The sequence below is a fragment of the Rhipicephalus sanguineus genome, chromosome 11, assembly GCF_013339695.2.
Source record: "Rhipicephalus sanguineus isolate Rsan-2018 chromosome 11, BIME_Rsan_1.4, whole genome shotgun sequence".
Lineage (NCBI taxonomy): Eukaryota > Metazoa > Arthropoda > Arachnida > Ixodida > Ixodidae > Rhipicephalus > Rhipicephalus sanguineus.
This window is the reverse complement of record NC_051186.1, coordinates 59,272,212-59,288,569: the sequence shown is the minus strand read 5'-3', so window position 1 is coordinate 59,288,569 and position 16,358 is coordinate 59,272,212. Positions and strand designations below refer to the sequence as shown.

General features: G+C 43.1%; 1 protein-coding gene across 2 annotated transcripts in view; it reads right to left on the bottom strand.

Moving 5' to 3' along the window:
* Window positions 1-7,097: 7,097 nt before the first annotated feature.
* Window positions 7,098-16,358, bottom strand: part of LOC119373326 (protein phosphatase 1 regulatory subunit 37) — a 336,232-nt gene continuing 326,971 nt past the window's right edge. For both annotated transcript variants that reach the window (XM_037643353.2, XM_037643354.2), the window contains exon 13: window positions 7,098-14,925. In XM_037643353.2, coding sequence (XP_037499281.1) covers window positions 14,882-14,925 — 44 coding nt within the window. In that variant the 3' untranslated portion in view covers window positions 7,098-14,881. The remainder of the gene's footprint in view (window positions 14,926-16,358) is intronic.

Genomic DNA, 16,358 nt, shown 5'->3' with positions numbered 1-16,358 from the left:
CACGGACGTGTTAAGATAATCACAGTCTTCATTAGACAGGGTACGGCGAACACTTCAAGACAGATATGCAGCCGTTAGTACAGTGTCGCTCCAATGCAGAGGACCGATTTCGGTGCGAAAGAAAATTCGATTAATTTGTGCTCAGCAAAGTTTGATTGTAAGTCGCAGGCCCGTAGCCAGGAATTTTTTTCGGGGGCGGGGGGTGGGGGCACTTGCTGAACACCTTGACTATTTGAGAAAAACACCTATTCTTTAATTTACTTTTGGTAAAACACCCCCATCCATCAAAATTTCGGAGGAGGGGGGGGGGCGCTCCCCTCTCTAGCTACGGGCCTGGTAAGTCGGTTGGATGTCACGTGAAAGCAAGGCATGTTGTCATTGGGTAACCGCTGAGGCGCCGTGAATAGTCGTCTTATTCGATAATTAGTCGTGATTGTGGTGGACGATGCCGTCTGTTTTTGTTTATTTGCTTCGTTATAGCCTCGAGTTTTCAAACGAACCGAACAAATCCAAGGTCAAATGAAAAATCCCTGAAACTACAAATATTGAAGTACCAAGTTTTGTAATTCTGGAAACCTTGTGACGTGAGTAATAATAATAATAATAATAATAATAATAATAATAATAATAATAATAATAATAATAATAATAATAATAATAATAATAATTTTGTAATTCGGGTGGGCTCCACTTGATACATCGTCTATATGAGTGAGCGGAGTTTTTCCTCAAAACTGGCGTAACCGTGTAACGCATGCAAAGCACAATTGGTATACAACAGGCAAACTTAACGATATTCTTACTATCTTTTACCTGCAAATGCAACGTCTTACCCTTTCTATACTTTACCTTTGTCAACGCACTCACTTGGACTACTTCGTTCTGCATGACGACGAAGGAAGAACGCAGCGAAGACGTGGAGAGAGATAGAAAACGAGACACACAAAGCGCAACCTTTTTTTAATTAGTTCGTTTATTCTAAAATGAGGGAAGCATGTTACGAAAGCTTCGATTACAATTAGAACAAGAAGTTTATTTACAGAATTTACAACTGTCTTGAGACGTGTTTCTTGGTTCGTGTCTCGAAAGTCTCTGCCTCGTCTTCGAAGTTCCCCCGCACCGGCCACTCTCTCACCCTCGTGGTAATTCTTCTGTTTTGCTTCCATTTTCACTTGTTGAGCACCACGTGCGCAGTCCAGATGCCTTTCCAGGAAAGCCCCACAACCCCGTCGCGCGGTTTCTGCCGTGCCTGAGAGGGCGGTGTGGTGTACAGTTACGTTGACAGGAGGGAAGGACTGCGTGCCTGCAGTGGGGGGCTGTGAGAGACGCTTTTACGACCCTGTAGAAAACGGACTTGTGTCCCAACGCTGAGATGTTTCGTCTTTGGGGACCCAGCGGGAGGCTACTGTTGGTTGGGGGCCCCGCGGGAGGCTACGGGAAATCCTTAACAAAGCATAACTTATATACGCTGAAGCACGTGACACATGGCATGCGCGCTGCAATCAATGCAGGACACACAAGAACTGAAATTCTTCCTCAGATAACGTCAGGGAAGGTATATTACAAGTTCGTGTTCCTTCATAAGTCGATTTTTCTTCTATTGAAGTCTTGCCGATTGATTACGTTTGCCGTACATTACTGTGCAGTGATAATTTCGGGGTGGACGCTTGCACCTTTGGTAGTGAGTTGCAAGATCACCGTTAGAACTGCTCCTGACATTTGCTACGCGGGTCGTGCATCGACCAGTTTGCCCTATGTATGCATATTTTACCGCAAGAAATTTTGAAATGTTATCAACTACGCAGTCTACGCCCGTTTGACAGTGAACGAATATTTTCTTATGGTTCACGTTCCAAACGGGATGGCCTTCTGGAGCAAGGTTCTGTTAACTGTACCAACGGAAAAGCTCATTTTTAAGGTGTCTGCACGTGCGTAGCTCCGCAAAATGGAACTCTTCAAAGCTGGCTCTTCCGCAGCAGTGAGAAGCTATGGGGAGAAACTCGCTTCACAGCTGCATGGCACAGGACATCGTGGGCGTATGCAAAAAAAAAATATATATATTTTTCTTCTCGGGGGGGGGGGGGGGGGGGTGCTGTTTAACCACCCTTTATGTATGTCGTGCATTTGTATGTGGGCGTGTACATATGCTCACGCAAAATTGCAAAAATATCTGTAGCGAAGCTAGGAGCTCTGTAATGGGTCGTCCTCTCCAGCGCCTTCAGCAGCCCCCGGTTACGCCAATGGTTTCGAAACGCGCCAAACCGGACTCACGCAGTAAAACATGCACAGAAGCTCCGCTAGCTCCGCCCGCGTAGAATTTCCTTCATTGCCAAGAAAAGAATATCGGCCGATTAATTATGCGAGGCACGCCGCGGCGCTCTCCAGAAACTTTAGTTACTTCAGCTTACGGGCTTCCACAAAACTAATTTGCCATATCTAATGATAATTGTTGGGTTTTTACTGATTCCCGACCATATCTAATCGAGTTACGCAATGATGGGAAGTGGTATAACATTCTTGAATATAAAAGATACGTACGTGCGTCCCCTGGGGTCAAACTCATCGGTTCTGAGTTGTGTACTCAAGAACACCATCTGGGAATGCCCTCTCCAAAGAGAGGTCGAGGGGATGCTAGCCCCAGAGACGCGCACATTCAAGTGTCGGTCCTTTTCAAGGTGCTGAGCTCCTCCCACCAGGCCAGCAAGTGCGCCACCATAGCCGTGGTCCTTCAGCGATCCGGCATATGACACTGCTTTTTGGCGGCGCTGCGCCTCACTACGCCGTTTTCTTAGAAAAAAAAATATCAAAACAACATGTGCTGCCGAGAACTTTGGTTATAACGATGACGTCCACGCGCGCGACCACGAGTATGGAGACTGCCGCGCTAGCGCCCCTTGAAAAAACGCCGCCATGCTGGGCTGCACGCAGGAGTCCAAAGGCTGGAGTCACAGCCCCGGCAGTGCATCTTGAGGTGAGGGGGGGGGGGGGAGAATCACGTTTATTTATAGCGCAGCCCAGAGAGGATTATGGCGGCGTCCAGGGAGCCGCTTGTGAACAGGTCTATAGGTGACAATCTAGCTTAGCTAAAACTCTGTTCACAAAACATCGCTCCATATATGTACTTGCCTTTTCGATTCGATTCAATTCTACGTACACAAAACATGGGCACTTTCCTAGAGATATGGCGGATCTTGACGACACAGCTGTACAATTCGTTTTAGCAAGACAAAAGTGTAATAATTGCCACTTCACTAGCTGCCAGGCTGACAACGTACGACTGAGATGTTTGCAAAAACACGCTTCTGAATGAATTAATATCGTGTATAACAAAGAAAAACGAGCCCTTGAAATTAACACTTCTTTCCTTCATTCATAGCGAGGGTCTCGTTCTGGCAGACTTGGTGCTTTCAGGTGGTATGCGAGGGATTATTGGTCAGCTGCCAGCTCGTAATAAGTTCACGTGCTACGTGACGCCAACAGGCAGAAAAAGAGTGTTCCACACTCGCCGTCATGGCTACTGGCGGCGCTGACTGACGCTCCCACGTTTAAATGCACACATATACCCTATAAAGTGTACGGGGGGATGGCCGCCGCGGTAGCTCAGTTGGTAGAGCATCGGACGCGTTATTCGAAGGTCGCAGGTTCGGTCCCTGCCCGCGGCAAGCTATCTTTTCGTCCACTTTCCTTTCTTCACAATTACCTTACATTTATTACTAAAAACATCCCCTATACTTTCCTTGGCATTATTGTCTGTTAGTTCTCATTAATATTGTGTATAACAAAGAAAAACGAGCCCTTGAAATTAACACTTCTTTGCTTCTGAATGAAGTGGCATTTCCTCCAGAGTGGGGCGTGTCCGACAAGAAAAATTCGGCAGATCCCACGCATTGTGGGAATCGGGTTTCATGCGAAGTAGTCAGTGGGTATTCGCGAATAATTTGAGTCAATACGCCACCTAGCGGAGCGAGCGCGAAACAGGCTATTGAGGTCCATGTAGCGGACGACGTTCACTTTCGTACGTGCGGTTGCGGTTCTGGCGGATGGATTCGTCGTCAGCAAAAGAAAAAAAATGCGTTGCGAAGCAGCTTGTTTGCGCTTGAATATGCACATCAGTGAGGCGAAAGGCGGGATAGTATCTTTTCACGAGTTTCCGTTCTTTGATTGAACCGTGAAGAACGGCGCCAGCCTCGGCATCAGCAAAGTTACTCGGACGATGGTTGTTTATTCTTGGCACTTCAGCAACAAGTATTACGCCGCCGTGCTAAAAATTTGTTGCACTGTTCGAACGGCATCAACGAATCGTACGGATAACACAGCTGGAATGAATCGGAATCGATTCGTGGGAACGTCACGAAGCCATACAAGCTGCGAGAGACGCCGTAGTTAAGGGCTCCGGATAATCTCGACCAGCTGGGGTTGTGAAATTGCATAGTACGCATGCATCTAGCGTTTCACCCCCGTCAAAATGCGACCGCCGCAACTGGGATCGACACAGCGCCTTTCGCGTCAGCATCCAAGCATCGTACTGTGCCACAGCGGCGGGCAAAATCGAAATCTTCGTAGTGTTGATGTCAGCGTTCTTGCTGCGTGGCGTCAAGGCAAGTCTGAGATGCTTGCTATATTATGACGTATAGTAGCTTTGAGCCTTGCTCTTTAGATGTTGCGGGCTCGATTTCTTTGATTTGTGGGCTCGCGTAAGTGGTATACAGCCCAACCTAATCTAGTAACGTTGGTATAGCCTGCCTGATGTCTCATCGTAGGGTTCAGGGAGCTAGGAAAGTGCCAATTTACACCCACCTATAACGATACACTGCTGTAGCAGCAGGTAAGCAGAAGAATTTGTGGGTACCACAATTCCGCTCACGTATGCGGATCAGCTGACACGCACACGCACAAACAGACAAATCAATAGGGCTCTGCGCATTGCAAAAAATGGTGAACAAGTTTCCTGCGATCATTTCTTCAACAGTTAGTAGTCATTGTTTCTCTCCGCCTCTTCTTGTATACATGAAACGTTATTTCGCTCGGTGTACCATCACCGCCTCATTCTTTGGATTTGAACACATTTATGCAAGGACGCGACGAAGTAACCGGCTGATAAAGTCGCTTCAAAATGCTGACGTGTCGCCGTGATGCTCTAGGCAATCCGCATTTGATAAACGATGCCCACCGGCAACTACCGAGTGCGTTAGCCCACCTACCTTCAAAACACTGCCGAACAGTTTGTCTGACGCCTTGCCGAGTGACACGGGCCGTGACAGCACAGCAGCACTTACCTAGCAGTAGATGCGAACGGCTGATACGCGTTTGCACTTCGGTAAAAAAGACAGCAATTCAGGAGGATTGGCCATCGGAGATCACAGACTCAACAAGAACACTTCGCAGCCGCACTGGGATTTCTTGCGCGTCCGAATCACGCCAGTCGTTTACACGAACGGTGCAACAACATTTATTTTATCGTCGATGTTGTCCTTCGCGGTAACCAAAATTACGTACTCGGCACCAAGTACACTCTCACCTTCGACAAAACACCACGTTTTCACATCGCAATCTAGGCAACACGGTATTTCCAACAGCATCAATCCGCACATGAACCTCCTTGCCGCCGCCATCCTTGCCAGTGTTGCCTAACTTTGCAGCGCCCCCTGGATTTCGTTTTAGGTGCGAATATAGTTGGGCTATGGTGCATTATTTTGGCTTTCACCAAGCGTTACGTACGAGGTACACATGGAGCAGTAGTGTGCAAATCGTGGGCTTACCAGGCACATCGACTATAAACGGCAATTTATGGTATGATGCAACGTCGGCACTCCCGTTAGAGCACGGACATCAGTTTTATCGAAATGAAGTGCATGCTACAGTGAGATAGCGTGAATATCATTCGTTGGCATATTCCTCCGTGGTCGAGCAAAACGCTTGAATATATATAGCTTGCAGAGTGCATAAGCATATGCAATGTTTATTAGACTGTTATAAAAGTGGAACTGACACTGGAGTCACATTGACGTTAACCCGCGACACGACGCCTGTACCATAGGAGTACATATGCAGTGTGTATTACCTTGTAATAAATTTAGATAGCTAGCATTGCAACCACAATTGACGTTGCACCGACATGACGCCTGCATAGTATGTTTTCCAAAGCAGTTTACATCTTGGCTCTGTGGTAGAATACACGACTGCCACGTACGTAGAATGCCGGAGTTTGATTTCTGCTAGGATTCTGATTTTTATTCTTAGCATTCGTCGGATCAACGCTGCCCATGCCGGATTTTCTTAACGCTCTCGCGTTTAAATGACCAATGTCTGCTGTGGCCGTTCCTGTGCAGATATAAACTGTGAATCACCTGTGGCTCATACCTGCATACTGCGGCCCGCGGTATATGGGTATGTGCCATACTTGACTGAAGGAAAGATTTCATGACATACACGACAGTATTTTCTCGTTGTTCATGTCACGACCAGACAGCCATGTTTGTCATACCCTCTCATGATGTCAGTTTTGGTTCATACCAAAAGTCAAGGAGGCGACCACGAGAGCACCGAGACGTGGGCGGCTAGATAGATAGGTATGCAGATAGAAATGCTCAAAGTGCCTTTGGTTCACTAAGAAATGCTTCGCATTTAAAGCACTCAATAGCTGTTCAATTCAACTATACTTCAACCGCCTTCATAATACTCATGTAACCATAACCTCAGCTTCTAATCTGTCTTGTTACCACTCCTCATGATTTTATTTATGCGATATATATAAAGCAGCTTAAATGAAATCCTGGTATCAAATGTGATCACTACTATAACTACTGTAACTGTGTACCATTACCATTTTTCATAAGTGATGTCATTGACGTTCTGCATGCATACAAAGCATCCTAAACAAAATCCTGTCAGCAAATGTAATCACTATGGCTACTGTAATTCGAGCTTTGGCAACTAGTATATTGTTATTACACTTTTGTGATAAAGGCGGTGCATGTAACAACATCCCTGATGTGACCCGTGAAAGGTTTGCAGGGTCCATGATCACTGAGCACCATAGTAATAAGCAAATCATCAGCAATCGTCAAGAAAGCAATAACGACACAGAGGCCACGATGCACCGTAACATGAACATTGATTTATTGAACAGTTATATACATTGAGAGTTGTATGACACAACATCAACAGCCTTTAAACACTGATGTAATGCTCAACGACAAGTTACACAGACTCTGTCAAAAACATGAACATCCGGGAAGTAGGCTCTGCTATACAAAATAAAGGCTCTTCCTCTAATCCGTCAAACTCGACATTCAGTACAGGACACAGAAACACTACTATGTGCATTGGAGTACAGAGTACATTATACATCGTAACCTTATATATGTAACACGCAAAAAATGGAAAGGTTGCTTTCTCTTTCAACATCTCACTCCAAATATGCAAGCTTTTTTTTATGTACATATTTCAATCACGTTCACCAGGTTTGTAACTTCACGCTTTTCGATGATGCCAAGATGTGCGGAGCCGATGAAGAAACAAAAAGCGTTTGGGCAAATTGAAAGAATGAAGTTTGGGATGCAACTATGATGAGATCCTACAACACAACAACCTAACACACGTATGCATACAAGACAAAATGTTTCAGTAAGCAACAAACATTGTGACTTTTTAGTTTTGCTGCTGTTATGTACTGGCATTTAATGTCACTATCGCAGACGAGCAAACAGACATGGAACATAAATAAGAGCTTCAAGTGCCTTCCAAGCTCTTATGACTTCTAATACTTGTTTAACAAGTAAACCAGCGGCAACATGAAACATGTTCTGGGCCTGTTTTTGACCCAGCATCAGCAACCATTGTCAATGTGCTTATTTAATAATGTGTGATATCAGCAGTTTTATTATATCGAAAATGCGTAACACACAAAGCTACTCAGTTCACCAGTAACTGTCAAGAACACACTTTCAGCAAAATCATATGGCACGGTCATTATGCAGTTTGAAAATGAAAGTATTGATGCGATGACAATAACACTTCATAAGCATGCTTGACGTAATTCCCAATTTACGCTTATTCTCGCACTGGAATATGCTCTGGAAGTTTGCAGTGCTTGATACTAGTGAGGAAGTCCATCGACAACATACGTACTAAACTCTGCATGGGAAACTGAGAAACACATCTACGATGAAATAGTGCCGGAGACGTAGCTCCAGACATCTAACGAGGAAGAAACGTTATGAAATGGCAGTTTAGGCATGCGTGGGTGCAGTGAATTCTTCTCTAAGCAAGCATGCCCAAGTCTGCAACACTCGCGTTTTTGATTTGGGAATAACAGTTTGCGATTTCGGCTCCACAAATCATAGTCCAAGCTGCCAACACTCCCAATCAAGTCCAAGCTCTCAACGTCGACCCTTCAAACTCAGTGCGCCTCAACTCGTAATGTCTCCAAGGAAAGCAGCACAACAACCCTCTCAACGAAGACGCAACGCCCGCACTCCGCGAGTCAAATTGGAGACAGAAAAAGACGACAACAGCAAATCACATGAGATCAGTGTCATACATACGAGGCAAACGGCAGAAAAAGAGAGGCTTCTAAAGTTAGACACATTATGTTTAATGCTGCTTTATTTGCGTGCAAACATGCACAACGCTACGTCTATCACAATGACATGCACATTATTTATATATAGATCATCACAAGGCTAGAGACACCGGTTGTGTACACGAAAGTTACGATAGACTGATTAGCTACCACTTTTCTACAGAGACAGCTCTGTTAGCTGATATTTACAGGTCTGCTCACCAGCATCAAACCTTTCTTTTTTTTAAGCTGCAGAACAGAGGGCACTTGCACGACGAAAGCTTAGAAGAAGCGGTGAAGTGTAGTTATGGGACACAACTTGGGTGGTCGTGCTAGTAGCTAGAGGGGAAACTCAATCGTGATAGCATCGCCTTTTCAGAGTCCACTTAAGAGTGAGTACCACCTTCCAAGCTCAAAATTCCTGGTGCAAAGACCTCCACGACTAAATTTTCCCAGCACAGACGGCACAAATGTGCTGTTAAAACGAACCACTCAAGCGTTCCAGAAAGCTGCGAAGGGGTCTGTACATGCTACGCTGGAAAACCTTGGAGAAGGTGGAAGTTTCACGTCATTTGCGCGGCGATGCACAAAGCTTCTGTCGCCTTACTGTCGCGGTGAGGAAATAGGAGACAGCTCCGAACGCGACAGGCGCTCACTTGTAACTCACATGAAAGCAGTTGTGCACCTGTTTAATTCTGCCAGGGTAAATATTGTGTGTTGACATGTCTGCAGGCTTTCCATTGCAACCACAGTGAACCTGTAGGTTTCCATCGTAGAAATGCATTCCCGTTGCGTGTGAACGTAACAAGCTCAGCCGGAGAATGTCTAACACTGACTCCAAGTCATGCAGTTTATTGGTCAGAAATGCACCGTGGGCGAGACAAAGGGGTTCTTGAAGATATGATGCTCCAAAATAGCATTGATCTGTCACCTTCACATTTCTGCAGACATACACGCTCGCATCTGCAAGTGTTTCAGAAAAGCAAGGCAAGTCATCATAGGTATACGTGGGAATTCGTGTCACAAATCGGATAGTGGTCGGACGCGTACAGCTGACGTTAAGAAAAACTTATCAAACGTAACTCCTGGAGTGCTGAATGGCACTGAGCCGTTTTTTTTTCTTATCGCCTACAAACTAGTTGACATTTCCTCCAAAGCTGTTTTCATCCCGAGTGTATCACTTATCACTAACTACCGTTGCGAACCTACATCCAAGAACAGACATTCTAACTTGGCACAGTTTCAATATTCAATCATGTACGATGTTCTGAAACAATAGTGGGCAAATTTGCATACACATATGCCTAAGACAACACATGATTAATGGCATACTTCAAAGTATGTTCCAGAAATATATAACGAAAATAGCACTATGAAGTTTTAATAGGCGTCTCATTCATCGACACACACTGTCATTCAAACATGCTGCAACATCCACTCTGCCAAAAAGCAACATTGAGTGTGAAATAAACAAAATAAAAATAGACGCTACATACACGAAATGATGGTAGCAATAATTTTAAAATCGCTAAAATGGTGTTAGGTGATAAAAATTCAACCAAAATTACATCCTAACTAGTCGTTTAGTTCGACAACGACAGCAACATTCAGCAAAACACTACCAAATGTGGAAAGAACATGCGCAAACAATAAATGCGCGAGCCATAAAGAAACGTGGCCTTGCTCGAGCACTGTGAAGGAAGAACAGAATTCACGGAAAACTTATGCCAATGACAATCTTCAAGCTTTATGGCGACTTTATGGAGACTTATAAAACATACTGTGTATATCACAAGAGCGACGTGCCAAGAGAAATGGTGGCCTCATGTGCTCAGTCTAACACTTTCAACATAAGTGCCTCTGGGAAGACAGGCTGAGGTTTCACCTAAATATTGAAATGCCGGCAGAATAGCTGTTTGCAGAGTTTTTCGATTGTACTACTGCAGACAATTGAAAGTATCTCTTTTCAGTTGGAATGGCAAGACTTGAAAGACAGTTTTTTATGGAGACGGCATATTACGGTGCTTGATTAGAATGTTGTTGCACAATACTCTGTTACTTAAATTAGAAGAGAAATCACTGTGTCAAACGAAATTCTATTCATGTACACATTTTAAGAAATGTGCACTTAATTTGTCCACAGTAGTACAGCAGGGTCGAAAAAAAAATATGTGGCACATGTCAACGGAATTTTTCGTTCGAGAGAAATAACAAGCATCTTTGACATGCAATATAGGAACGTACGTCATAGGAAGCCACGAATGTAAATATATAGCATGTACGATGGAACATTTAACAATTGAACATTTTGGAGGCACAAGCACGCTTCAGGCATTGCCGAATTGCTCTCGGTTTCTGGAAGATGTTTTATATGCCATAGATAATGACATCACTGCGTCTCCAATTGTCGGCAATGGATCTTGCATCACCGTGAACAGCTTCAACATTGAAAATACATTTTGTGTAACTGCTGTAGTTACACAAATGCAGAGTACTGGTAATGCAAATGACTGCCTACTGCATCGTGCTTCATAGTAAGGTCATATACCTACTTCATCTCCCTTCTGTGGTACCTCTTTGCATTATATATCTCCACATAAAAATATCATGCTATGACATATAGTTATATTCTCTATACTTTCAAAGGCTCATTCGATCAACTTGGTTATAGTTAATGCACTGGCTTTAAAAAAAAAAGGCCGAGGATTACTCTTTCATCGGATAACGTGCCAAAAAGGTATTCTCTTCAGTTCTATTGCAGTTGTTTCCTTAACGATTCAACACTAGCTGTCAGTATATCTATATTCACCATCTTAAAATTTGACTACATCATCATAGACTATATAATTAAAACTATCGTAGTCTAACATCTGCTTAAATGTCGAAAAAATATTTTCTACCTTTTTTTCTTCATGACATCGTGGCTTCTCCGAGCATCTACCCCCTCACTGAACTCGGCAGCATAATTGTCATTACCAGGCACCTAATTACACATACAGTGAGGCACAAAATGACTCTTATCGAGATCTCAGTCACACCTGCACTCAGCCACACGAAATTTTTTTGTTTTCATTGTTTTGTGCGATTTTTTAGCTACCGCCGAATTTATATACTGCTTTCTGTATTGTATCAGTTTTGTGACCAAAAAAAGTGAACACCGGTTATTCATTTCATGAATGGCTATGATTTAACGAATTCCACCTCTTCTATCTAGCCTAGCTCAACCAAAACATCACATCTACTGCGAACACGCAAAAGCTGCAATTCGCAATTACATCTGCTGAACGATTATGATAGTTAGTGTCCAAGCTTTAAAGCTTTCTTTTTGTCATGTGAATCCATTTCGCTGGTTTAGCCAAAGTGTACGAGAAGAAATGCTTCATAGCCGTTCCAACAATGCGTTTGTGACAGCACCGACCACAGAAATGAAACGCTTCGAGAAAATCTGGAAGAGCGACGTGAGTGACGTGTAAAAATTGCAAAGCAGTGTTTTATAACTGCATGCTGGAAGCTAGGTTACTCCGTCATGCTTAAGTTCACGTTAAAAGCCCATAATCACGTTTGATGCTGATATCAGTACAAAGTCACTGGGTCTGAGAGTCTCACAAACTCCTGGAATCCAGGGAAGAGCCAATCGCAGTGTATTCGGCATTGGCGTTTTCATAACTCTCAGGACAACTCCTTATACGATGGCAATGATGGTCTTGCAATGATCACGAAAGCAAAAAGAAAAAGCAAAAATTCACCATTGGAACGACAAAAACCAGACACTGTGACCAAGACCCCAAGCACTGAAACTCCACACAGTTATAAACGTAAAACTTTACACCAACAATGCTAGAAGAAAATCTGTGAGCAACTATTACGTCTGCCTGTACTGCCAGTATGGCTGCCAACTAGTGCAGAGATGACATTTTAAATATTGTCAAATAATGCAACACAGTTGAATTCACCATGTGCTGATTGGCCCAAAGTGCCAACATGGCAGAATTTGACAAGGTGGCATTTGTTTCTGGGGTGCTGTTCAGTGGGGATGAAAAGCAGCACATGGATTTGTAAAAAACTGTCCTGCTGTCTTTGAATACACTTCTTGAAATTAAATTCTTTGTGACCGCACTTACGCTCAATTTCTTATGCGCAAAACTGTTTTGGGGACGTTATCGACAAGAGAGACTGTTTCGTGCAAAAATAAGTACTAACGATGAACATAACTGCTCAGACATAATCTAGAATTGTTGACATTTACTGTTTATGTGATGAGAAATGCACAACAGAATGATTCGGACATGAATAGTAATGAATTTACCTGCTCTAAAAAAAGCAATCGAAAGAACACAGCTCCAAATAAAAAAAGCATATGCGCTTTGACAACGGGACAATGGCAACCTTTAACAAGATGCAATGTCCCTTAAAAAGATTCACAGCTGTCCCTTAATGCATTAATAATGACTTCGGTGCCAGATTTTTGTGTAGAATTTTTCGTATGAAAGTCCATAATTATGAACAACGGAAACGCATGACTCGCACTAGCAAAGTCAATTGTACATGACGATGAGGACACAATGTAAAAAATTAGAAACCATCACAGTAGTAAGAAACATAACTTCCACTGTTGACTTCAAGTCGGAATTCTGCTAAACTACTAACGACATAAATTACGCTGCGTATGATGTTACTATGATACTGTGTTAATTACGACGTGAATGCTCTCGCGCAGCCACTGCTGCTCTAGCTCAGACGAAATTCTTTAAGACTGAATAGCAAATATACATAAGAAAGGAGAAGCAATAACTGAAATTATATCCTATAAAAAAGGGCGAGACATATTTGTCACTTTGGAGCTCTGCAACGCACGCTTCGAAGCATTTAGAAGGAGAGGGCGAAATGAACTATGTAAAAAAAACAGAAACTCAACTTGGTGACTATACCTATAATGAACAAACAATAACCTTTCACAACCTCATACGACTAATGTGACGCCTTTAAGATTAAACGTAGAATGAGAAGGTGACGTTGTTCTCCTTTCAATATCATAATATGTTCAGCTCAGAGCAATTTATCATAGCGACCTGCTGTTCTTCACATCGTGACTTCGTTAAGCTGAAAGCTTGTGAAATCAATTTTTTTTTAAAGTTGACACATTCATTCACTTAAAACTGCGGTCGATCACATCAACTAAGGCATTTAAAAAATTGAGCTACATTTTCTAAACTTAACGAGCTTAGATCAAGCCACTTCCTTAATGGCATTTTTGGCTTTCTGGTGTATTTTAAATGAAGACAATGACATAATTAAAATGACGTGTAACACACCGTTTGGCAACAGGACTACAGAAACATTATAGGCGTGCCTTTGTGACATTGTTAGCCTAACAATGTCATAATTAGCAAGTTTAATCTGTAACGGACTTCTGCGTTACGAAGCTCAGCGTTGGGTCCAACAAAATGAGCGTGACGCACAAAAGAATACAGACAGAAAGAAAATTAGAAACAAAATGTTTTGCTATCTATCATGCGAGACACGACAGCGTTTTGCCTGTTGTTTTCTCATGGCTAAAAGTTTACTTTCATTTTACAGTTCATGCCTATACGAAAAACATGTTTTCTGCACATCGTAACAATCACAACGTGTGAGCTTCCCGTGACAATGCCGATGACAGCGAAACACACTGACCGACGATTACAATGACGGACATTTCGACCGCCAGTCACCGGTACTGCTTCTCAAGGCTACATCATCACACAGCAACGATAGGTATGGTACAACGTCAATGAAAACGTTTCCACTGCAACAGAAACGCGAGAACTTTCTTTCGTGTTGTTTCAGTCAAAGTCAATGTACAGGCCGCCATCACTGGCTGCGAATTTTGCAGCGCGATTTTTCTGCGGTGGCCACTCAAATTTCATCACCCAGGAGAGGTGAAGCGTCAGTTTCAGCAACCAATGTGACCATTGCAAACGACAAATTCGACCTGTTCACTTGTGACAGAAAAGCGAGACGACAACAATGTGAACGAAAACGTCTCGTGAAAACATAAAAGGACCAAAACAGCAGCTGCACATGTAGACCCATCACATGATGCTGATAATAACATGAAGAAAAAAAAAATCAACAAAGTGGGCGGCGTTGTATGGAAGCTGTCTGAAAAGGCTCAATAACTTAGAAAAAAGCAACTTAAATATCTTGCTTCGAATACTTAGGAACATTAGTAGCTTGAGAGCAAGCGCAATCGTCTCTGGCAAGCAAGTCCGGCTTCTTTTTCGGATCAGAGGCTGATCTGCTGAACCCGCTTCATTCGTGAGGTCACGAGCGAGGCATTCACTCCGATGGGTACTTAAAGTCCACAGATGGCTCTGGGAATGCTGCAATGGACAAGGACAGAGACGCATAAGACAGCACGAAGCGATAACACAGAAGTGCGCACACTGGCCAGCACAACTCAAAGCGCAGAGAAACAAAACAAGACAAGCAGCAGCGCAACAGTTATGCGATGAGACATGCATAATGAACAACATAAAGCCATTCAGCAAGACTGGCTGTTGATCGGTTAAAGGAGGATCTTTCATGTTGTCAAACCTTGATAATAGCAAACATGGATGTAGCTATTTTCCGAAGTGATGGGCGCGTAGATGTTGATGCTCTTGATATGAGGTGCCTTGTTTGTGTATCTCCCTCACGCGTGTCATCTCTGCACCTATCCCCTCAGAAAATGCAAAACCAACATGCTAAGGTTTCTATTTTAACACTGACTACAGCAAGTTATCAGATAAAATGAAGCATATGTATACTGCCTCTGCCACTAGTTCTACTGCAACAGATCTGTTCATGTGGAAATAATGTATACATATAAAGACACTATTTCGTATCAGATGTTACTATTATAATGATTTTTGACTCTATTAGATGCCCATCAGTGAACAACCCAGTGGATCGTTCAGTGAACACAGTGAACACAGTGAACTGTTGTTTAACACAGTACAGGCCAAACAGTGATCATGTTATTTTATCAGTTAGGATGAGCATGATTTAAATTTCACGGGCATGTGATCTTGCTATTTGGTAATGGCAGCTTGGCTATGCTTCTAAAAGGTACATGTGTACGTGCACAGTGGAAAAACAACGGCAACGATTGTGGTGATCGACGTTTCATGCTGCTCACTTTCTGCAAAAATCTGGTGCTTTCGCAAAGTCCTGGTCTGCTGTGATACAATGTGTGAGGCTTATGGGATTCTTCCACAGAGACTGGTGTTCACTCGTTACAGCCAACTGCAACTACAAATTGACAAATTTCACGGTGATTTTTAAAAAAATTACTATGACATTGTCACCATAGAGCAGGTGTTACAGCATGGCGACTACGATAGGATGCATTTTGAGTTCATACCATATGACAATTCAACCCGCTTACCCCTTACGGCTAAAACATAACGGAAAGGCTAGAATTGAAAGATTCTGCAATATAGGTGATTTTGAGCAGATGCACCTCCAAAAATCCCTATAAAAATCTATGATAAAAAAAGAAATACAAATGGCACATATTCACTTTCCTCTCAATGTTGCCTTTAACTTCAACACAGTGGGAGATCAGCGGTGGCTAGTTGTCATCCTGTTGATGATAAGGCTGCTACGGCACATGCACTCGAAACCTGATGAAATCAGTTGACTGCCGAGGGTCATGAAATTATGCTCGGTGACATTCTTACACTGATATTAACTCCTTTATATACAATCAAAAAACGGCAAGTGGACTATTGTTTGAAAGGGAGTGGACCCAGTGAACTACGACAATCATAAT